Below are 23,694 nucleotides of genomic sequence, written 5' to 3'. Positions count from 1 at the left end.
TTGGTAACCTTAGCAATGAGTGAGCTGATACATGTAGTGGGTGCTAATGGATGAATCTTAGCTGAGTGGTGCCTTCAGCGCTAGCTTGTAGTATTTCAGGGATTGTCCCTGGGCCATTTTACCTTCCCAATCTGCCCTGCCCCAAATATGGCAAAGTAACCTATGAACTGCAGCTTTAGGATTGGACAATAGCAAAAGAGAGTTCCTGCAGACCCTGTTATGCAGCTTCATGTGGTCAATTTTGGCCCTTCTGAAGTGTGATGGTCTATACATCTCTGTGCTGGTATTGTTTAAAACCAAAGGCACATCAAATGACCAAGTAAACAATTCACTCAGTGTGTTGAATTCAGAATACCCTCCCAGAGAAGAGTGAAGCTGATGAAGTGGGACTTCCTTGTCCTGTCCTCTGAGCCACCTGAAATTCTGTTCCTGGGAGGGGAGTTAAGGGACCCCCAGGAACAGTGTGAGAGATGCTGAAATGGAAGGGGGAGTAGATGAAAACCACCCTTTCCTCCTCTGCCCCTGGAAGGGCCATTATGTCAGCAGAGCAGCACCTGCAGATTCAACCTCTTGCTGTTTACCACTAAGTCACATATCTGTGTCAGAAGCATGACATCCTCCTCCTGCTCATTATTGCTGTTATTATTGTTGATGTTCCAGCATCTGAGGTGGTAAATATTGTAAATATTAGATTCCCAAACCCAGAAGAGATTAAATGAAAAACTAATGTTGATGGAATGGCAAGAATGTTGGGTGTAGTCAAAGACTGTTCAGGCACAAACCTTTGCTCCACTTTTTCTCAGCCTAATATTGTTTGCAGCATTTTTCTGAGGAGAAATGGAGAGACAAACCACTGTGTGGATTCCATGGAATGTTTCCATGGACAGAAAGATTCCTGTCCATGAAAAATGATATTCTTTTCTCTGTTGCAGCTCAAATTTCAGAATCTACATGGAAGGGTCAGCTGAAATCTACATGGAAGGGTCAGCCCATTTGGGTCAGCTGAAAAAGGGGGAGGCAAGTTTAGAAAAGTAATGACTGGGGAACATGATAGAGGGTTATTATGTGCAAGGTAGAGAGAAGGAGGACAGAGAAAACTCCTTTTCCCTGTCCCAAAATACTAGAGCTTTAGGGCATCCAATGAATCTGATGGGACTAAATAAAATGCTACTTTCTACAATGGGTGATTAAAATGTGAAATTCACTGCCAAAGGATGGAATTATGCCTAGAGGGATAGACAGCTTTAAAAGAGGATTAGACAGCTTCATGAAAGACAGGTCTATCGGTGGCTATGAGCCATGGTGACCAAAAGTAAAAGTCCACACAGAGGCAATAAACCTCTGGATTCCAGTGCCAGGAGACAACATCAAAGGAAGGTCTCAGCCTCTATGTCCTGTTGTTAGCCATCCATAGTCACTGATTGGCCATGGTTTAAGTCAGGATGCTGGACTAGATGGTCTGATCCAGCAAGACTCTTCTTATATTCCTACAAGAAAGTCACATCCTGCAGGCAAAATTCATTTATCCACAGGAACATTCCAATGAATTCCAGCCCATGTTAGTTGCCAGAGCTCCATGCAGAAAGGTCAGAATAAAAATGCAATTAAATCAAGGCCAGAAATTGGGGTGGGAATGAGGACCGAGACCACAGAGGCCCTAAGATAGCAAGGAATTAATACTAGGCAATGTAGTTACATATATTTAACTGGAGAGATCCCTGTCTCATTCTTTCAGTAAAGAGGGTGCTTCACTCTTTCCATTTTACTCTCTGGGGGAGCGAAAATATTTTGGATCATTTTTGTCCTTTCGAAGGCTGCCACCAGTCCTCCTGGTCTGATGTAAAGAGTTCATGTTTATTGGTGATGCTTTTAAAAACATACCTTCCAAACAATAAAGCAGCAGCTTTGGACATTTACATGTCTGACATCACTGCAAGGCAACTTCACAGGCACCTACAAAATCCCTTCAGCCCCATCTCTTGGGACATGTGACAGAGCAAAAGCAGCAGCCAAGTGTAAAGGCAGCCTGCAGACAGGAGAGGAAATTCTTAAGCTTCATTTGTAATATTTCTGCCAAAAACCAGTTTGTTGGGACCATAAGCAGATCCCACTGAATTCTACGATATGGGCAGTGGAGTCAGCTCTGAATCTAAAGAATCAGCCAAAAGATCAAGGGAACTTGAAAAAAAGCTGCAGGAAGATGCTGTGAGAGATGCCAGGACAGTCAAGTTGCTCTTACTAGGTAAATATTTAAACTATGTTTAACGAATATTTTTAATATTTTTTAAAAATAAAATGGCTACATTAATCTGGAAATTAATTTCAGGGGTTCGGCTAAAAAGATCTGTAAATTTGTAAAGTACATTTTACTTTTTTAAAGTGCCACTTATTTTAGTGCTGACATGAATGACTGGGATAAATGCATATAAATCTGGAAAAAGAAAACATTTGTGGCTTCATTTGTGGCTTCATGCTCCAAGCCATGCATCATTCTTCAATTTATTCCTTGATTGACTGATTTATAGGCTGCTTTCCCTCACGGTGGGTTCAGGGCCACTTACAACAAATCTATAAATTGAAATATCAGTGTTTGGCTTGCCACCCTGATGGCATGAAAACCAACTAATTGAGGGGGTTGGGAAAAATAAAGAGAACGAAGAAAGGGAAATAGAGGGAAGGGGGCAAGGAAGGGGATAGGGAAAAGGCAGGGAGGCCAGCTCTGCTGGAATCACTATTTCTGCCCATCTAGCAATGGAATCCACATGTGAAAAAGCACCCACACTATAATGATTCTATCTGGAAATTGTTCTGGAGTGCATTAATTATGGACTGCAGTGATACTGTACATTATGAATACAAAGCCTGCAGAGAGGTTCCTGTGCACATCGATATTACTCAGGTTCTTTAATGGTAAGGATTGCTTGCTACCTACTGAATGAGTATACCAGCCCATGCGCATAGCACATCAGAAGCTTGTACATATATGTAACAGCTGCTGTGAGCATGAATACTTCAAAATACAGTTTACCAGAAATAAGGGGACTAACTAGTTTGAGTATCATATGTTCAGGACTGAAGATGTTAATTTACCTCTTTTTCTAAAAATGGTATGGATTTGAGCCAGAAAAATATTGTTTGGATAATGATTATGAACAATCATATTTTGGCCTGTAATGGTGATACATAGCACAGCATCTAAAAATATTAAAACAGTATGTTAATAGCTAACAACTGTGAATGTTTAATGGGTTTCTCTGATAAATTAATCAGCAGATGTTGCCGTGCACTAAGTTTATAATATTTTAAAAGCTGTTGCTATGTGCTGAATCAAGCACTCAACAGATGATCCTGGCTAGAACGGAGGAAAACAAACTCATTTGCAAAACAATGAAGGTAGCATTACAATCTTCGGTAAAATGTTTAGCCAAAATTTGCTCGGTGCAAATCATCAAATCTTTTCCATGGATGTTACCCAGAAACTCTTACACAAGCCACACTGAAATGAATGGGGGTAGTGCTCTTATGCTGTCCATATATGCTTCAGTGGGACTCAGGAAAGGAAATGATTTGTCCTTTTACTTAGTGGGAAAGTTTCTGGTAGGCTGTTGGTGGCAAGGAACAAACAAAGCAGAGCCAAATGTTCCATGAACGTCTGTCACCATTTGTATTAGGCTATGGCAATGAAAGCAGCAAGTGTGGTTTTGCAGGTGAGTCTAGGCCCACTGGCATCACTTTCATGGCCCAGGTTCAAACTGAGTGGCCCTTGTGACATTGCCAGTCCTGCAGGGGATGCTTTGTTCAACTTGTTCCAGGCATAATTTAACATTCCTGTTTATGCCAGATTTGTTAGATTCTTTTAGAAATCTCGTGTGTGTGTGCGTGTGCAATGTCCATTAAGTCATAGCTGACACATGGAGAATCCAGCATGGGGCTTTCAAGGCAAGTTAGAAGCAGAGGTGGTTTACTATTGCCTTCCTCTGCAAAGCCTTCTTTGGTGGTCTCCCTTCCAAGTATTGATTCTGCTTAGCTTCTGAGATCTAATGAGATTAGGCTATACCATGCCATCTTCCCTCCAGTGTGAATCCCTTTTCTTGCTTCAAAAAGTACCAACTTCCAGCTATGTATAACCACTTACATTTTTTAAAAGTGCATGCTTTCAAGCAAGTGTGTCATATATTAATTCTTTATGTAAGGATATTTTGAAGGCCCCCAGCAAAACCAATTGATCTTACTGAAATTCTTTTTGCTCACCTTTACATTCTTTCCAGAGGTTGATTAAGGAAAAGCCACCCCATTTGCTTTGATATTTCACCTTAAGTAAAACTTAGGTTAAAAAAAACTCTCTGGGCATGCGTTACCTATCTGAGAAATTCAGCTAGATGTATGGCAACTCTTTAGACTTACTCTGGAGTTAGCAGGAAACATCTTTATAAATCTCAACATGTTAGTATAGGCTAAATCCAGCAGTTAATCTGTGATGTGCTATTTCTTTCAAAAGGGCTGTTTGCTAAAAATGATCCAAAGGCCAATTTATAGATGTTCCACAGTAATTACTTAGAGAGAGATTATTGCTTGTGCGGATCTTATTTTGCCATTGGGCCAGATGTCAGCATTGTCCTTTTAGCGTTATTGGAAGGTCAGAAAGATGAAAAGGAGAAAAAAACATAAAAACATTCCATGCACATGAAAGGGATTCAACATGCTCTATTGCCCCCAGAGCTGTACTTCAGTGGAGGACATCAGTTTTTATTGCTGTGTTGTTTTTGGAAGCATCAACATTTTGAAAATAGTTTTTTTTTCCAGTAATACAAGTCATCCTACCAAACTGGAGAGTCTAATTTGCAAATATTCCTCTGGCCGTGAAAGTATTCCTTGGTGGCCTCCCATTCAAGAACTAATCAGTGTTGACTTTGCTTCCCTTCTGAGATATGACAACAGGCTAGACTGGGTCATCCAGGCCAGCGATACCCCAATTAGCACATGGGAAATTCTTTCTTCTGGGGAGTTTGGATAGAACATTTTATCATACAAAAAAAAATCACCTCTTCTAATAGATAAGGATATTTGTCTTCTACTTACTGCGGCTAGAAATTGGGGAGGGGGGTTCTATTTTGAATTTTTAGAGAAAGGGATGAGAGGTTTTATGAACTGTCATTTCATGGTTCATCCGCTCTAGATAACTGAGGTTTTTCTTTACAAACAGTGTAATGTGATAGAAAATCCTGAGGCAGTAGAACAGGCTGTAATCCTTTAGAATGGAACAGTGGGAACTCACAAAGACTTATGGGAGGCAGCTCTCCTCCTAGGGTTGATAACCTCCATGTGGGGCCTGGAGAATTCTTAGAATCACGATGGATCTCCTAACTATAGAGATCCAGTCCTGCTTAAGGTTGCTGGCTCTAGGTCATGAAATTCCTGGAGGTTGAAAGTTTGGGGGTTACAGATTTAACCCTGGCTGAGAGACAGCATAGTGTAGTGGTTAAGAGTAGTGGATTCTAATCTGGAGAGCCAAGTTTAATTACTCATTCCTTCACATGAGCAGTGGACTCTTATCTGGGAAACCGGATATGATTCCCCATTCCTACACATGAAGCCTGCTGGGTGACCTTGGGCTACAGTTCTTCAGAACTCTTTCAGCCCCACCTATCTCACAAGTTGTCTTCTTGGGTGAGAGGAAGGGAAAGGAGCATATAAGCTGCTTTGAGACTCCTTACAGGAGAGAAAGGCAGGATATAAATCAAAACTCTTCTTCTTCTTTTTCATGTAACATAGGTTTGCTTTCCAGATGTGGCAATCAAGGTTTCATTTGCTTATTATTTTTCATATGCTGTCACAGCTTTCCCTGAACTTTGCATGAATATGATTGCAATGGGCTCTTGATGTTCCATAGCTGAAGTATTCTGCTCTATTAAAGACATCAGAGAAACTGTGGTTGATTCAAAAATGCATTTGGGAGATATCTGAGACTTGCAAATTCCAGGTGCAAAAGCTGGTTGTTGACAGAGTTGGGATCATTCATGAGAAGCAGCAGATAGATACTTCAGCCAAATTTGCATACTTGTTGAGTTTATCTTTGGTTCTGCCTTTTTATCTGTGAGGTTAAAGGAATGTTTTCCATATGTTTGGTTGTTCGTCTTTATTTATTTGCTTGAGTAGGGAGCAAACTACACATGCCACTCAAATGCATGTAGTGAAGCTGGAAGCTGGATTTATTTTTACATTGAAAGAATTCTTGGGCTGAAATTTTGAGTGGAGGAACTGTGGGAGGGGTGTGCTCGCTTAACCCTTTCTGCACCCGCTGCTTGTCTCATTAAAGCTATCCCAGATGCACATTCAACATACAAGTTGAATATTGGGAATGAGTGGTGATGCCTGGAGGGTGATTTTGAAGGAGGAAATCATTGTCCAGGAAAAAGTTACACATCCCACATAGACACACACAGACACACCACTCAGAAATGCAGGTTTCTAAGACTATTGTTCATTAAAAGAAACTAAATCAAACTATTGAGTTTTCATTACACACAGTTTTGCATAGTGTGCAGCTTCCTACTTAATTGTGAGCATTTAAATGTTCTTAACTTGCTGAAAACCATTAAAAATACTTACAAAACATTTCATTAGATTAATAAGCCTTCAGTCTAATAAAAATTACTATAAATGAGCGAGGCAGAAGATTATAAATGAGGCAGAAGATCCAATTTAGCCCTCTTCAGACAAAACCTTTGTTTTCTTGAAATCAGTTTTTCACTAGAGACAATTCACACATTTAGCTGAGAGTTGTGTGTCCAAAAATCTGGGGTATAAATAGCTTGAAAAACAAAACAAAAGCACAAAACAATTACTGGACTTCTTAGAATACATGAAATATAATTTTGCCTTATAGATAAGCCAAATGTGACAGTTTGCCAGAGATGGAACCCATTTCTTTAACACTGTCCTCTTCTGTAACATGTAATACTTCAATGGTTGGCAATCCCCAGGGGGGCCAAGAGATCTCTTGGGATTTCAGTGGAACTCCAAATGGAACTCTACAATGGGACTATGGAAATTAGTTCCCTTGGAGGAAATGACAGCTGTGGAGAGAGAAATGTACAGCCCTCACTGGTCTCTTCTTTCCCAAATCTTGCCCTCCCTAGGAACCACCTCAAAATCTTCAGAAATTTTCCAACTTAGAGTCGGAAATCATAGATGTAGCCCTCATCCTAATTGTTTACAAGTTCAGGAAGCATCAACTGGAACAAAAAATAGATAAAACTCCAGGATGTAGTGCATTGCAGTGGCATGCTGTCAGTAATTGGTGTCTGGGGCAATTACTGAAAGTGTGCCCCCCAAACTGTGCCCCCTCTTGCCTAACTCTCTGAAGGGTGACCAGCAGGCAGCAAATGAGCTGGGCAAGCAGGGCCAGGTGGGCCGAGCGAGCTGGGTGGGCTGGGTTGTGCAAGCAGCCACCCTATGCTTGCTGTTGGTGGTAAGGGCAAAGTGTCTGGTGTCAAGAGGAAGCAGCAGGGTCACACTAGGCCAGTCCACAACAAGCCCCTTCTGACCCCTCCCCCCGCTCACACATGCACTGCTGGGAAAGGTGGGCACTGTGGGGGAATCTTGCTCCCTGGGTGCTTCTGACTGTGGCAGATTGTGGTTTGCTGAAGAGGCTCCAACCACAGCTGTGAACTGGAGGCAGCCCTCGATTGCCTGGAGCAGATTGCCTGGAGCAGCAAGAGTTTCCCTGGCATTTTTCTAGAATATTTCAAGCAGTTGAAACCCTTCAGATGTGTGAACGCTCTCCACACTCTCCTTTCTAAGCTCTGCTCCCACATGGCCTCCCCAGATTTGAGCCCAGCAACAAGGAAGGAAAAGGGGTCCTGATCCTACCCCAGCTTTAACCAAAGTGCTTGAGGCCAAGATGGCAGCTGGGACTCCTGGGTCCTTCCACCCAAAGGAGGAAAGGAGGTGCTGATGAGCAGGCTGAGTGAGAGGGCGCCTTGCTGCTGTCACTGCCCCACAAGGTCCTTCCCCTGCTTTCTATTGGAGGGAGGGTGGGGGGCCTGTCTGAATATGCCTCCATGTGACAATTAAAAGTGGTGCCTGGGTTGTTTGTCCCCTCTGTCCCTCCTAGATATGCATTGACGGTGGGCTCAAAGTCTTTTGTTGCCTAGGGCAAGCCTTACCCACTCCCTTCTGGCCTACACTGCCTAGGGATCTCCTGGAATTAAAGTTCCTCTCCAGATTACAAAGAACAGTTTCCTTGGAGAAAATAGCTGCTTAGAGGGTAGACTTTATGGCATTGTATCCCACTGAGATTCCTGTTTTCCAAGGCTTCATCCTCAAATTTCCAATTTGGATCTGGCAGTCTTATCCCTCACTAGCCAGTGCCCAGGGAAGCGGGGGGCTGGCAACCCTAGCTCTGCCACCAGAGAAAAGAGACCATATGATCCTAAAATCACACACCGAGGATATTTTCACAGAGTTGAGAATGGGACCAAAATATATGGTTCAAAATTTGTGCGTAGGAGCACATATTTTATTAATGCAATACTGGAAACAAGATACGCTGCTGACTCCAGAAATTTGGATCTGCAAAGTTTATTTATGCCTATGAACAAAATAATTACATACAGATAACATAAAAGAAATGAAACAAGCTGGGCAAGAAAGCTTTATTAAAATTTGGCAACCCTTTTGTCAAATATTGGATTAAACTTGAGAAAGTTATGTTATCTGAATGGCTTACATGTGACTACCGCTCAGCTATAGGAGTCTCCCTCTTGTGTGTCAAGCACACTCATATATATGTATCATGGGTGATTCTTCGTGGGATTTACTGCCAGGTGTTTACTAGGGTTCTGCATATAGGCAGCACTGCGTATAAGAATAGGAAGATCTCAAGAAATAAACAGGCATAGTTTGGCAACTGAATCTTTATTATGAAGATTAATAGCACAGGGAATTAGTGAGAGGAATATAAAATACAAGGAGCACCTATTCATACCCACAAATAACAGAGCAACTTATCTATAAGTCTCAACTTCTGCTAGATTCAAACGTGGATGGGACCAACATTTATGGTGTCTAGCAGCTGTTATATTCATACATTTTCTTTGTTTGCAGGTGCTGGAGAATCAGGGAAAAGCACAATTGTGAAACAAATGAAGTAGGTGCATCATCCCAAGTTGTACTGTAATGTTCTGCAAATCTATCCCTGCAACTGGACCCTTCCAAACAATTCAAAATATGGAATTTTTGTTCCCATAAATCACAGCTATTTGTTGCATCTTTAAAATAGAAACATATTTATGGTCCTTACACATGGGAACCCATAAGAACTCATGGAGTGAATTTCCCTCTGCCCCACAATTTCCTTTTTTCATTCCTTGAAGACCCCCATAACCTCTCATCCTTTCTGCCTCCTCTCCTTCCGATCCATCAGCCAACTGACCTTTATGTTCTCCCCATCTTCAGTTTTTCATCTACCTAGGATTGCCAGATACCACCTAGCAACTGGCGGGGGTGAGAGTGAGGGTCTTAACAGGAGTCCCACCCTTGAGGAACAGGAGTGGGAGAAAAATGGTCAGAAAATGTTTTCCACAGTAATGCTCTAGGATTTTTTCTCAAGTTTCTATTATCTTTCCCACAGAGATTAGAGGTAATTTCTAGACTAAGTAGTCATGTTGTATCCTCTCCAAGCTCCCCAGGTACCATCCTCAAAATGTCAGAATTGAGTTCCCATCATGTTCTGTACACAGGATTCCAGAGGCGTATTGAGGGGAAATGGTGCCCAGAGACAAATTGTATCTGGGTGCCCCCCTGCCTCTTCTACTGCTGACCCCCTTTGCTCCTCCCAGGGAGCTGGCAGTCCCTTCTGCCTTTCCCTCCAGGGAGGCAGAAGAGACAGACATCTATGGGGGGTGGGACAGTGGGTGTAGCCATGTCCCATGTCCCCCTGGGGGCATGACCACCCCTTCCCAAACCCCACCCAAGCCTCTCCAGGACCCCCTCCCTTTGCTCTCGGCTCCCAGGGAGCCGGCAGCCAGCAGTCGCTTCTGCCCTCTCCTCCGGGGAGGCAGAAATGACCACCATCTATTGGCCTCCAGCATTTGCTTTTATAGCACTGAGGCCGAGGGGGTGGGGCTTGGGGAGAGTGTGGTCATGCCCCCACATCACCCTGGGCATGGCCACATCCCCCCTAAGCCTTCCCCCCAGCCTCAGTGCTATAAAAGCAAGTGCTGGAGGCCGATAGATGGCAGTCTTTTCTGGCTCTCCGGAGGGGAGGGCAGAAGGGACTGCTGGCTGCCATCTCCCTTGGAGCTGGGAGCAAGGGGGCAGCAGGGGGCACCCTCAACCCTGCCCATGTAAATGATGACATGGGCGGGGTCAAAGGTGTCAGAAGACGACGAGGCAGCACTTCCTGCTGCCTTGCTGTCTTCTTTCTGGTCACGTGGGGGGCCGATTTTGCACCCCCCACGTGACCAGGTTAGTGGCGCCCGGGAGCAGAGGGTACCCCTCGACCCCAGGTAAATACACCATTGCGGGACTCTATCTGTGCCCATCCATGCAGTTAGAAATTTCATGCCCAACATGGAATCACAGAAGGCATGGTGGAAAGCAGGGATAAGCCTACAGACCCCTTTTTTTGATAAATGGGTTTTAAATGGTCAGATCCATTGAGTGAAGTGCCAGGCATAAATATGGGTGAAACACTAGGGGTAAAAACTAGCAGATCACAGCTATATGGCCCAGAAAACCCACAACAACCAGTGCTTAGATACATTGTTACTGAACTGGGGATTTAATGAAAGGAACATAATCCCTGAAAAACAGGAGGAACAATTTTATTTCTTTCAGAAAGTTATCTGCTATTTAAGATTGAAACAAGAGATTGTTAATGTGTTATACTGTGGATGCAGGTTCATGTTAAATGTAGCTACTCCAAACAGACTTCCTTTAAATAGCTCAATTACAGTGTAGGGTGAAGCTAGAGGTGGGATCCAACCAGTTCTCAACACTTCTCTAGAAGTGGTTTCTAATTTTTTCTGAGTGCTGAGAAGGAGTTACTAACGCAACCTCCCTGCCCAATAGGGACTGGAGGTGCGTGCATGCGGTGGTGCCACTGTTTGAATCCCACCACCATCGGAACCTGTTATTAAAATTTTTGGATCCCACCATTGTGTGAAGCCCACACAATTTTACCTAGCACTGAGGGCAGGTCCATTATTGATAAAGAAACTGAGCAATGCATAACATGTGAGTTGCAATTGCTCCAGATTCAGGTACATTTATGATAAAACTCAGAATACAAAGGTGGCAGACTAAGGTTGCTCTATGGTAATACCTGGCAAGCTTGGAACAAATGTCTAAGCATTATGCTTACAGTCACAATGGCTGTGCTGCAATTCATTGTTCTTAGGTAACAGTTGTGTACAAACCCATTTAAGGATTGTCTTCACATACCTTAGTGATTCTATTCCAATTCCCCACTTTTGCTATCTCTGCCATCTGCCCCTGCTCTGCTGAAACTTCCTGCCTTTCTAGGATCATTCACAAACACGGCTACACAGACCAAGAGTGTCGGGAGTATAGATCTGTGGTATACAGCAACACTGTGCAGTCGATTCTGGCAATTGTGAAGGCAATGTCCACCCTTGGTATTGAGTACGGAGACACAGAAAGGAAAGTGAGTATGAAATCTTGCACTGTGCTGCCACAGAACAGCCAGGGAAGGAGAAACGGAAGCAGCAGCGTAACTGCCACACCCCTCTGGGGTGTAGTTCAACTTCTGTCAGAATTGCTATGGTTTAAAGCATTACTCAGTTTAAAGCATTACTTAGTTACTTAGTTTAAAGATAGTTTGATTAAGCAGATGTGAAGACAAGGATTCACACAGAACACAGAACACAGGATTGGTCTCATATTGCTGCTGAATTTTAATGGGTTAGATTTTATGTTATATTGATGTACTGTTCTGGAAACAGTCAGCCTCTGAATTCCAGTCCCAGGAAGCAAAATCAGGGGAAGGCCTTGGAAGGCCTTGGCATCTATCTATGTCATGTTATTGGACATCCAGAGGAACTGGTTGGCCACTGTGTGAAGAGGGTGCTGGATTATAAATGGACCACTGGTCTGATCCAGCAGGGCAGAATACAGTGACCCAGGGACACTAAAAACAGCACAGCTGCAACCCCCGAGTGGCACAAAGCCGCTGTTTCCGAACCTCGCTCTCTGGGTGAGGTTTTTCGGAAACAGTGGCTTCCAACTGCAGCCTCTGAGTTGGCTACCCTAGAGCCTCTGCCAGTCTAGGCAGACAATGCTGAATGTGATAGATGAATGAACTGACTCGGTATAAGTAGGTTTCTGTACTCATTCAAATGCTGCATAGTATTTTCCAAGAATACAAAGGAAAGTCATAGTTGTACAATTCTATTTTCAGGAAGATGAAAAGCAGCTTTTTGTGAAGGCAGATTCCATGGAAGATGGCACTATGTCTCCAGATCTGGCTGGAATAATCAAACGACTATGGAAAGATCCAGGGATCCAGGCCTGTTTTGAAAGGGCATCTGAATACCAGCTCAATGATTCAGCTGCCTAGTAAGTAACAGGTTGGCTTTCTACAATGCTTGCACAGTGTTATTCTGTTTTCTCAAACTGTACATATATTAAACACCTATTAATAGGTATTATGATAAATGTGCTTAATTTTTCAAACTTTTTAATTTTAGTAAATTTTTGAGACCATATGAAAAAAGCTGACATAATACAATGACATTAGTAAATAAAATTCAGCATAACAGTGCATTTCTGATGTATGTGTCTTCTCTTAAGGGTTAGGCCCATCAAGCATGGAATGCTTACCTCACGGCTCTTTGCTGAGCAGTCCTAAAACTGATATTCTCTCCTCCCCTCCACACACAAACATACCTCCTGCTGCTGCTGTTGATGGAGGAGAGGATTTATTTCAATATTTTTTGTTATTTTGCTATTCCTGCATTAAATCTACCCTTGTACACTGACACCCCTGTTGTGTGTGGGTAGAGTCATACTGTCCCTGGAAAAGGGGAGAGGTGAGTGCATGGGAACACTAGGTGTATGGCAGGACCAAACACTCTCTGTTATTATTAGATTGAGATATCAATATGAGAATTTAGAAGTCAGTATGTTTTGAATAAGCCCTGTGGTTGAGCTTTTTTCTTTGATTTCTACTTGCTGGGTACTCAAAGATGTTAGCAGGATGAGTAGGAAGCAGGAAGGAGCCAGCAACATGGAACAGGGGTGAGAGGGAAGGCCATGGGTGGAGGGAAGTTGTCTGGAGCAAAGCTGTGCTCACTGGCAAATCTGCCTCACTCTGGCTGCAAAGCAAATTAAATTTGCACTAGAAGTGGTGTTGCTTGCCATGAGGAGATTGGAAAGTGAAAGTGAGGTTTGAAGAAATATGTCTGTACAAGAAATCTTTCTGTGACTGACATTTGACCCTGAAGCATGGCAGACACATTGTACATAATCAGCCTTAATTACTTCTACAATTTTTTTTTCCTTTTCAGTAGTTTAACATGGCTCAGTAATGATCTTGCAGAGATTGCATCAATGAGGGATGGCCTATGAATTCTAGAACCTGACCACAAGAAATCTGCCTTCAGGGCAACTGTTTCCTTGCTGGTTCCATTCCATTATCTCTTGAGCAACAATAGATGCAAACCAAAATGAGGCTCTTCAACTCTATCTTATTCCTGTAGTTATCTGAATGATTTGGACAGACTAACCACCCCTGACTACATACCAAATGAACAGGACGTCCTTCGATCACGAGTCAAGACAACGGGGATTATTGAGACTCAGTTTTCTTTCAAGGATTTACACTTCCGGTATGAAAACATTTTCTGGGTGTTCCTCCCTCCCCACAACAAAAAATCTGTGAATTGCAATGTAGTTTAGACAAATGGGTCTAAAACCAGAAGTTGCTTGCAAGGCCATAGAAGGGTTTGATATGTCTGTGACTACATGTATCAAGTTGAGGTTCCTCAAAGCCAATGCTGCTGAGAAGTCATGGAGGTCTCCCAGAAGTTCATGTGCTTTGGAAAAAGTCAGGATCCCAAGGGTACTATTTTTCAGATGAAGGTCAACAATTGGTAGGGAGAACTGGAAATACAAAATATTAACACCTAATTTTATGTGTGTGTGTTTTAATGAAGTAGTTGCATTGATCCATAAGACCAATTGTTCCATACATTAAGGCTTCCCCAAAGTTCCCCAAGGGAGCCATTTCTGTACAGCAACTCATCCTTCTGTCAGATGGTTTCTGCTATGCTGCTGCCAGATTTTTTTTGTGGGAGGGAGGACAAGATTTGTAATGTTTGAGAAGAAACTGTCCAACATACAGAGTAGGCTGTCAGATGCCGGCAACTGTGGTGACTTTGTGGTGAGAACCAGTATCATTATTACACATTATTACATCATCATTACACATTATTAAACCATGTGGATAAAAAAAATGGTTTGGGCATAGGGTTGGCAACCTTCATGTAGAGCCTGGAGGTCTCCCTGAATTTTAACAGATTTCCTGACTACAGAGATCAGTTCTCCTGGAAGAAATAACTGGCTTGGAGAGTGGACTTTATGCCATTATAACTCTCTGAGGCTTCTCTCTTCCCCAAATCCTGTTTTCCTGAAGCTCTACCCTCAAATCTCTAGGAATTTCCCAACTTGGAGTTGGCAACCCAATTTAGGCAAAAAGGATCATGCCTGCCAGCTCTGCTATGTTTTCCAGTTGAAAAGGTCTTCACCAACAAAGTTCCTGATGACTTTTTCATTTAACACTTCAGATACCTTTGAACTCTCTGTCACTTACCTGACAGATCCTGCAAAGTGGAAAGGGCAGACCTGTTTTGCCTGTGGTATCAACAGTGCCATGAGATCTACTGACTTTTAGGTACAAGTACGAATGCCAGTTATCATATTTAAAAAGTAGTTCTCTCTTTTTTTGTAAGCTAAGGCAAATCAGTATTTGTAAAATGCTTTGCATATGATTGATAGAATTAGGTTAGCAAATAGCAAAGAAATGGCAATCTCCCATTCAGGGAGCATGAATTTATCTTGCTAATGCTCCAACAGTGACTGTTCAGGGATGCATGGATCTGTGCCTTTTATGGTGATTTTAGAGTTCACATGTTGAAGGAATTCAATTGTGTTCTGCCTAAATGCAGGAAAAATATTACAACGGAGTATGTAATATTTTTATGTATTTTTAACAACAACTTTTGCATAATTTGTGACCAAAACCATTGGAAAAAATGCATGTATTTGTAATGCAAAATGATAATTTTACTGAGAGTGGCAGGGACCATAAAAAGCTGGAGGGTGAATGTTTGTCCATGTTCTCACCTTTGTTCTGGCTGCATTAACAAAGACAGAGGCCACCAGGTGCAGCAGTACAGTCTTTAATTCTTAGACCAACTCAGGCTATAGAGAGATTCTCTCAGCCCAAACCTAAGATTCTGAATTTAAAAATGTAATTAAATTGTGTGTGGGGTGGTGGGGGGTGGTTGTAACTTCTTTTCCACATGTGTAAGCACTAAAACTGATCAGAATTCCATTACCATGCATGTAAAGGGTATTTTTTTACTATTTTTGGTAGTACACTGAATAAGAAACTGAAATAAAAGTACTAAGTGCCTTATGTTTTATGTATTTTATATAAATATAGTTTTATAAGTTAAATGTAGAAATATTTTAATGTTTAAATGGTACTGTTTAAGGCATATGTCTAAGAATATATATGGGTTAATAAAATGTCAGAATTTATGTTTAGAAATGTTCTTTGAATACAAAAGTTAGTATTTATTACCTCTAACAGCATTGAATTTAAATCTGTCTTGAACCTTTACAATGGTGTGGTAAAGAAACCACATGATCCTGAGTCTGTGTCTGAAGCTATCTGGAGGAATGTCTTGTCAGCCTGCCAATAAGTGAGTTACATCTTCTAAGAAGGATGGGTAAGGCAGTAGGTCTTGCAAAGTGTTATCTTGTTTTGACACTCTGAGAAACATCTGTCCTGTGTGGTCACCCACGTGACTTGCAAATGAGACTTTGCTCCCTCCCCTTTGCTGAGAAAAATTCTCACTTCTATGACTATGCATTAGATCACCTTCAGCAGGAACAGTTATTACCCTTTTGTAATTTGACCTGAAGCAGCCCTAGGGTGCCCAACAATCTAATTTGAATGTAAAGCCTCCACTTCTGGGTGGGACTGCTCCAACGTTTTGAAGTCATGGGATGTGTGCAGAAGTCTAAAAGGGGTCTAACCTGTATTCTTATGCAGAAGGTTGGCTCAAGATGAAGTAATCAGTGATGTTTTAATGATATAGTGATGATTGACAGATGTGTCTGTATAAAAGCAGGAGTCTGAGTTCATTGCTCATACCTGCCTTGGTGCAGGATGCCTATTTGTTTCTGCTTGAGCTTAAATAACTACATATACTTCTCACTTCTCTCTGTAGTTCAATTGGATTGTTGAGTCTCCAGGGACACAATCCTGATTCTCACATTGCACTGTCACTTCGACAGATCAAGGGGAAATATTACCTCCCCTTCTGTTTATAATATTAACAAGGGTTTGCTGCTATAATACTAATTATATTCCAACAAGGAATGAGAAGGAGATGAATACAAGACTGATAAAGGGAGAATTACAAGGAAGGGAGAGAGAAATAAAAGCAGATCATGAATGGAAGAGAGCAAAATGAAAGAGGAGAAAATGGTGCAGAAAAGGAAGAGGAAGATAAAGTAAGAATGAAGGAAAGGTTATTTTATTTTCAACAACATACCAGTAGAGCTACCTCTTTGCAAAATTTGGCTGAGCAGACAAAGCTATGGAGCTGGGTGAAAGGAAAAGACGAGGTACACATTGTTATGAGGCTGCAACCTGGAAATGACTTTAACAGTTGATGAGCTGTATTAGCTGGTCTTGCCATGCTCCATTGCTGGCTTAGTTAAGGGGTTTATTATTTATTATTATTATTATTTTATTAGACTTAATAAACCGCCCAACCCCCAAAGGGCTCTGGGCGGTGTACAATGAGACATAAAACAAATACAATATAAGGTCTCATAATTACAATATAACAATAAAACATTAAAATTCATTAAAATACATTATAGCAGCAATTCCAAAAATTACAAATAAAAATACATGCCCAGAGGCATGCACAGATGGCGCCCAACCCAAAGGCCAGGAGGGCCAGCATTGCCCGAAAATGGATGGTATCAGCGATCGGGCAATGTTGAAGATGGTAAAACTGTCGTGGGGGCTCCAGGGGGGGCAGGCAGTCTGCGGCTGGCATCCCCAAAGGCCCGGTGGAATAACTCGGTCTTACAGGCCCTGCGGAACTCACCAAGGTCCCGCAGGGCCCGGACAGCAGATGGTAAAGCATTCCACCAGGACGGGGCCAGGGCTGTAAAGGCCCTGGCCCAGGTAGAGGCCAGCCGTATCGATGAGGGGCAGGGGACTACCAGCAAATTGGCCTCTGCAGAACGCAGAGGCCTATTTGGGACATATGGGGTCAGACGGTCTCTCAGGTATGAAGGCCCCAAGCCGCTGAGGGCCTTAAAGGTTAACACCAACACCTTGAAGACAGAATATGCAGAATAGCAGAATATGCATGTTTAGCAGAATATGCATGTTTTTGCCTCCTTGTTATAAACTCTGCAGAAAGGCATAGGACAGTGATGGCGAGCCTATGGCACTCCAGATGTTCCTGAACTACAATTCCCATCAGCCCCTGCCAGCATGGCCAATTGGACATGCTGGCAGGGGCTGATGGGAATTGTAGTCTATGAACATCTGGAGTGCCATAGGTTTGCCACCACGGGCATAGGAGCAGATAGTCAGAGCTACTGAATAAAAGTGCTTTTTAAATAAAAAAAATTAGCCCCAGACCTCTGAACAAGTATTAATATCTATCTTCTTCCTAACTGTCCAAAGAATTCTTTAAAAAGTATTGAAAGGGACGTCAACCTTTTCTTTGTCAAAGGTATCTAAGACCAGCAATAGATGAGAAGCTGGTAAAAATCAGAAGCAGAGAAAGAGAATTAACAATAGTTTTCACAAGGGAGTAATATCTAATAATTTGTTTGACTGTACAGTGTGAGGCAGAGTTACACCAACACACATCAATTTCACTGTAATTAGAAGAATGTAACTCTGTGTTGGAGGGTACTCTGTCCGATGCTTGACATGATGGTGTCCCCAGGCCTGCCATGAGAACTCTGCCACTGCCATTTTAAAGTAATTTAAAAATGCCATGAGCCCCATCTTGATTAGCTTGCAGAACCAGCCCTTTAGCAGCCATTTTGTATTTGGCAATACCTGCTGTAGCAGCCATTTTGTGGTGGCACCTGCTACCTGTTTGCAAATGAATTCATCAAGGCTGGAGACTCTTGGGGCTCCCATCCCACAGCAAACAGCTTGTGCATAATTGGCCAGGGATTCACAGGGTCCTCATTTTTCTTCTTTTCATTCTATTGCACCAGTCCTTGTGTGAGCACTGTGCAAAATGTTTGAGATCATTGAGGACAAAAGGCTGATTTTTAAAAATCAGAAAAACAGTGTGTTATTAGGTCCCAATCTGTTTTTTTAAGAAATCAGCGCTGGAGTTTCAGTTGTTTTGCTTTCAGTGTGCAATGGACAAACAGTATAGATAAAACTATTGTAAATAAGCCATTCATTTTCCCCCCTAGGATGTTTGATGTGGGAGGTCAAAGATCTGAGAGGAAAAAATGGATTCACTGCTTTGAAGGTGTGACTTGCATCATCTTCTGCGCTGCCCTCAGTGCCTATGACATGGTCCTTGTGGAAGATGAAGAAGTGGTAAGGGAACAACCAGGATAAAGACTTCATTTTGTGGAAGGGATTTAGCATAGTCTCAGATGGTATTTGAACAGCACTCATATTCCTTGTCCTGATAACCTGGCCAGGTTGACTCCTTGAACGATGGCTGCCTTGGTATGAAAGGTGCATCAGAGTCAAAGTGAAAGAGGGGTAACACTCTGTGATCTTTCCCCCCACTTTCACAGAACAGAATGCATGAAAGCCTCCACTTGTTCAACAGCATCTGCAATCACAAATACTTTGCAACCACTTCTATTGTGCTATTTCTAAACAAGAAAGACCTCTTCCGAGAAAAGATAACTAAAGTGAATCTTAGTGTCTGCTTTCCAGAATACAATGGTAAGTTTAAGTGTTCTATTCTATTCTGCATTGTTTTAAGATTTGTTTCCAGGGTTGCCAACCTCTAGGAGGGACTTGGAGATCTCTTCAGATTACAACAGATCTTCAGACTTTATAGGTCTTTATAGATCAGTTCCCCTGGAGAAAATGGTTGTTCGGGAGGATGGACTCTATAGCATTATACCCCACTGAGGTTCCTCCAATTGTGTATCTATGGGGAAAGAGGGAGCATATGGCCCAAGGGCCATTTGCCTGGGTCTTGTGGGGGGCACAGTTTGTCCACTTGCCCCCTCCCTTACTTTCCTTTGTCCATGGCACCAAAGCTGGCAAAACACTGAGGGCAGATACAAGGCCAGGAAAGGGACAAGGCCTCCCTGGCTTTGTCCCTGCCCTCAGTATGTTACTGGCCTTGGCACCACTTGGATAAAAGAAAATAAGTTAATTTTTGCAGGGGGCACAATGGGGGGTGAGGGGAGTTCAGCAGGGGCATGGCAGTGATGTGGTGGGGGCACATGGGGTGGGGGACACAGAGGGCATTTGGCTGGTGGCTGGGCACAAGGGGCACCATTTTGTAAAGGTATGCCACTGGTTTCCTGCCCTCCCCTAATCCCACCCTCTCTAGGCTCCATCACCAGATCTTCAGGAATTTTCAACCCATAGCAGACAACTCTAGTAGTTTCACAGATTACATAGGACAAATCTGGGCCTTTCACTGAATCAGTCAAACCTAGATAGCATGTCCAGATAGATTCTGGGACTGAGGGGAAGGTTTTAAGAAGTGTGACATATGTTATGAACCATCTCCCTTTTCTCCCTTCAACTAGGATCAAACACCTTTGAAGATGCAGGAAATTATATCAAGGACAAGTTCTTAAATCTGAACATAAGAAAAGACGATAAGGAGGTATATGCCCACATGACCTGCGCTACGGACACCCAGAATGTTAAGTTTGTCTTTGATGCTGTGACAGACATCATCATCAAAGAGAACCTGAAGGATTGTGGTCTCTTCTAGCACATTGCCCTTTTGAAACTTTTTCTGTTTTTATTGGTGAAAGGAGTCTCTGATTAAATTGGTGAAAGGAGTCTCTGATTAAAAGAAAAAAAATAGGAAATAGAAATTATATTCTATGGACCAGGGCTTTTTTCAGGTAGTTAAAAAGTTTCAGTTTCACAGTTTAAATGCTCCAATTTACTATGCTGTTATAAAGTTACTTCCAAGTTCACTGAAGATTAGAATGGTGCAACTGTTTAGGATTGCACTGCTGATCAAATAAGCAAAGAAAGAAGAATAAGAGTTTGGATTCATATCTTTCTTTTGCGAACCATAAGGAGTCTCAAAGCAGCTTACAAACTCCTTTCCCTCCCTCTCCCCAGAACAGACACCTTATGAGAGAGGTGGTTGAAAGAGTTCTGTGAGAACTGTGACTAGTCCAAGAGCTGTGACTAGCAGGTCTCATGTGTAGGAGTGGGGAATCAAACCCAGTTCTCAAAACTAGTGTCCACTGCTCTGGGTCTTATTTCTTTTATTTCTTTTATTTTGCTATATTTCTACAATTTAAACTAGAATATATGCAAGAGCAGTCCTGTGACTCTGAGAATTTCAGTTTACCCCATCCTTTACTATAGTATCTTATTTCTTACACTCAGATTGAAAATTCTGCCCTGAGTATAAATAAACTCAATTGCAAACACTTGTATTGTCACATATGTGTGTAACATCATTCTGGTTTCTCTAAAATGCTGGTATATTACTGTGGATTGTATTGCTGTGCTGGCATTAATTCACCTGTCTGCAATCCTTAGGAGCAGGTTGTGAACACAAAAAATGTTAAGGGCATAATCCAGCCAAAGTTAAGTACTTCAGAATGCCTTTCTTTCAAAATCAATCAGGCTTCATAGTCAAAAAGATTATCCTTCACATCCTTTTTATTGCAGAGGCTAGAAGAAAATAATAATGATGATGATTTAGTATCGTCAGAAAGAACAGAATAAATTCTGACCAAGCATGGCTTGAATCCTGTGAAAATATTTTATTTATTTTTATTTTATGCAATTTATACCCTGCCTTTCTGCCCCAAGAGGCTAGAAGAAAAGAATAACAATTAATAGGATTCAGTATTATGATTCAGTATTGTTGGAAAGAGCAAAATAAATTCTGATCAAACAAGGCTTGAATCCTGTGAAAATACTATGTATTTTATACAACTTATACCCTGCCTTTCTGCCTCCATCAAGGCCCCCAAGATGGCTAAGAAATTAACAAAATGTATACAGTAGAATCTTAAAAACCATGAAAAGAATAAACAATGCATCAGTAAAAAATTAAAACCAGAGCCAAACTACACATATGCATACAAACAACAGTATTTGGTCATTGACCATAAATAAAGACTTCTTCTTCTTCTACAAACAACAATTAAAATATAGGGCAGGAAGGAGGGATCACTGAAGGAATGGCAAACAAAATTTAAAATATCTTCACCCCACCAGCAGAAAGTGGAAACATAAGGGGACAGATGAGTCTCTCTGGGGTGAGAGTCCAAAGTTATGGACCCTCAAATGTGTTGCCCCCATCTCCTATTAGCACCCATTGGAAACAATGGGGGTGGGGGCACCCCTTTTGGAGTCCATCACTTTGGACCCCCTGAACCAAACCTCACCAAACCTGGATGGTATCATCAGGAGAGTCGCTTAAAGATACCCGGAAGTTTTGGTGTAGCTTTCCTAAAAATTGTGCCCTCTGCAGGCCAAAAACGGAAAAAACACTAAAAATACAAAAAAACAAACCTGAATTTTTGCGCCCCCCTCCAGGCGCGCGCCCGATGCAACACACATCCCCTGGCCTCCCTGTAGCTTCACCTCTGCATTAGACCCTCCCCACCAAAAAACCCAGGCATGATGAGGAAGTCTATAGTGGAAGGGATAGTCAGTGGAAATCCCCACCTTTACATCAATGAAAATTATCCATGAGGGCCGACTGATAGCATCTACAGGATTAATATGAGGGGAACCTATGAATTGTGATGGAAGAGAAATCCTGTTTTCCCATCTTTGATTCTGTTTTCCTCCCCTGCTGTTGTGCCTCTTTTTCCAAGTCATACCCTACCTCCCAGTTGCCTGCTCCCTCCCTATTTGCCACCTGCCCAATCACCTGTTAGTTCCCCATCTGCTCACATCTCCAATTTCTTCCACCTTCCCTAGCTGGTCATTTGGTTGGTGTTCCTTCCTTCCTGGCTGACCCCAAGTTTTTCTTTATATTGCATCAAAACCCAAGACATTGGTCCATTGTTGGTTTCTTTTTGTGATTTGGGGTGGGAGGTTGAGAGCCAAAATTTAGCAAATTTTTTTAAATTAGTATGTTACTCCAGATTTACATAAAGATCCAAATCTTCATTGACATCACCTTGTGGTGCTTTTGATCCACCCATTGCTATTAGATATATGATTAATATTCAACAAAGTGCTTTATAACATTCCTTTTGATTGGGTCATCTGCTGGATGAAAATCAGCTGTTCATTTCCCACAAGGAAATACTAGCTTGCCTGTCTTTCCACATCTTTGTTTTAAGAATGTAATACTTTTCCTTGCATAATAGAAAATTAAAAACCCCATGCATTAATAAAAAATTTCTCCCTGGCTAGCCTGATCTTGTCAGATCTAAAAGAAAGCAAGGTCAACCCTATTCAGTACTTGGATGGGAGACCACTAAGGAAGTCCAGGTCACTCCACAGAGTTAGGCAATGGCAAACCATACTGTTTGTCCCTTCTTTGAAAACTCTGTGGGGTTACCTTAAGTTTACTGTCACGTAATGGCACTTTCTATTATCAATACTTTTTATTCCAAAACAGAAAATTAAAACCTCATGTATAAATACAAATTTATGCATATCCCATCTAATCAGTAAAATCTGTTGTAGTAAAGAATCATTTCTTTTGCCTAGAACAACCTTGATGGTGCAATCCTATACAAAGTGACTTCAGTCGCACTGAAATGAATGAATTCAGACTGGAGTAACTGTGCAGAGGTTCACACAGTGAGGTATTGTAGACAGTCAGGCTTCATGGGGGTGGGGCAAAGTTTGGAGAGCAGAAAAAGGACCCAAAGAAAACTCTGTCCCATGTTGTTAGTGATCCAATGTTAGATCAATTAACTGTAAAATAAACCCCCTGAGAGAATCTAAACAGCCAGGCAGGTGCAGGCTTGAGAGGCAGTCCCTATGATGTGCAGTTCCTTCAGTAAAGACTTTTAAGGGTTCTATCAATTTGGCTTGGAAGTTCATAGAGGTTATTCAAACAGGGCTCCGTTCACTCCCATCAAGAGATGGGCTGTTTCATTCTGCAATCATCACAGCTTGTCTTGAACACTTTCAAAAGGAAGCCACATACAAAATATATCTTTTTTTAAAAACCAGGCTCTTGGACAACAGTAGGCAGGTTTTCATCTTCCAGAAAGTTACCTACCCATTATGTTTGCAAT

General features: G+C 42.0%; 1 protein-coding gene across 1 annotated transcript; it reads left to right on the top strand.

The window, feature by feature from the left end:
• The first annotated feature begins 2,078 nt into the window (after positions 1-2,078).
• On the top strand, positions 2,079-20,579 carry GNAT3 (G protein subunit alpha transducin 3). Its single transcript, XM_048500505.1, has 8 exons — positions 2,079-2,242; positions 9,109-9,151; positions 11,530-11,671; positions 12,425-12,582; positions 13,725-13,853; positions 18,724-18,853; positions 19,060-19,213; positions 20,038-20,579. Exons 1-8 carry the CDS (start codon positions 2,125-2,127, stop codon positions 20,226-20,228), a joined length of 1,065 nt encoding a protein of 354 aa, XP_048356462.1. The 5' UTR covers positions 2,079-2,124; the 3' UTR covers positions 20,229-20,579.
• The last annotated feature ends 3,115 nt before the right edge of the window (positions 20,580-23,694 follow it).

The sequence above is a fragment of the Sphaerodactylus townsendi genome, linkage group LG06 (genome assembly GCF_021028975.2).
Source record: "Sphaerodactylus townsendi isolate TG3544 linkage group LG06, MPM_Stown_v2.3, whole genome shotgun sequence".
Taxonomy (NCBI): domain Eukaryota; kingdom Metazoa; phylum Chordata; class Lepidosauria; order Squamata; family Sphaerodactylidae; genus Sphaerodactylus; species Sphaerodactylus townsendi.
Note: the sequence above shows the minus strand (reverse complement) of the source record. Positions and strands in the feature narration are given on the sequence as shown.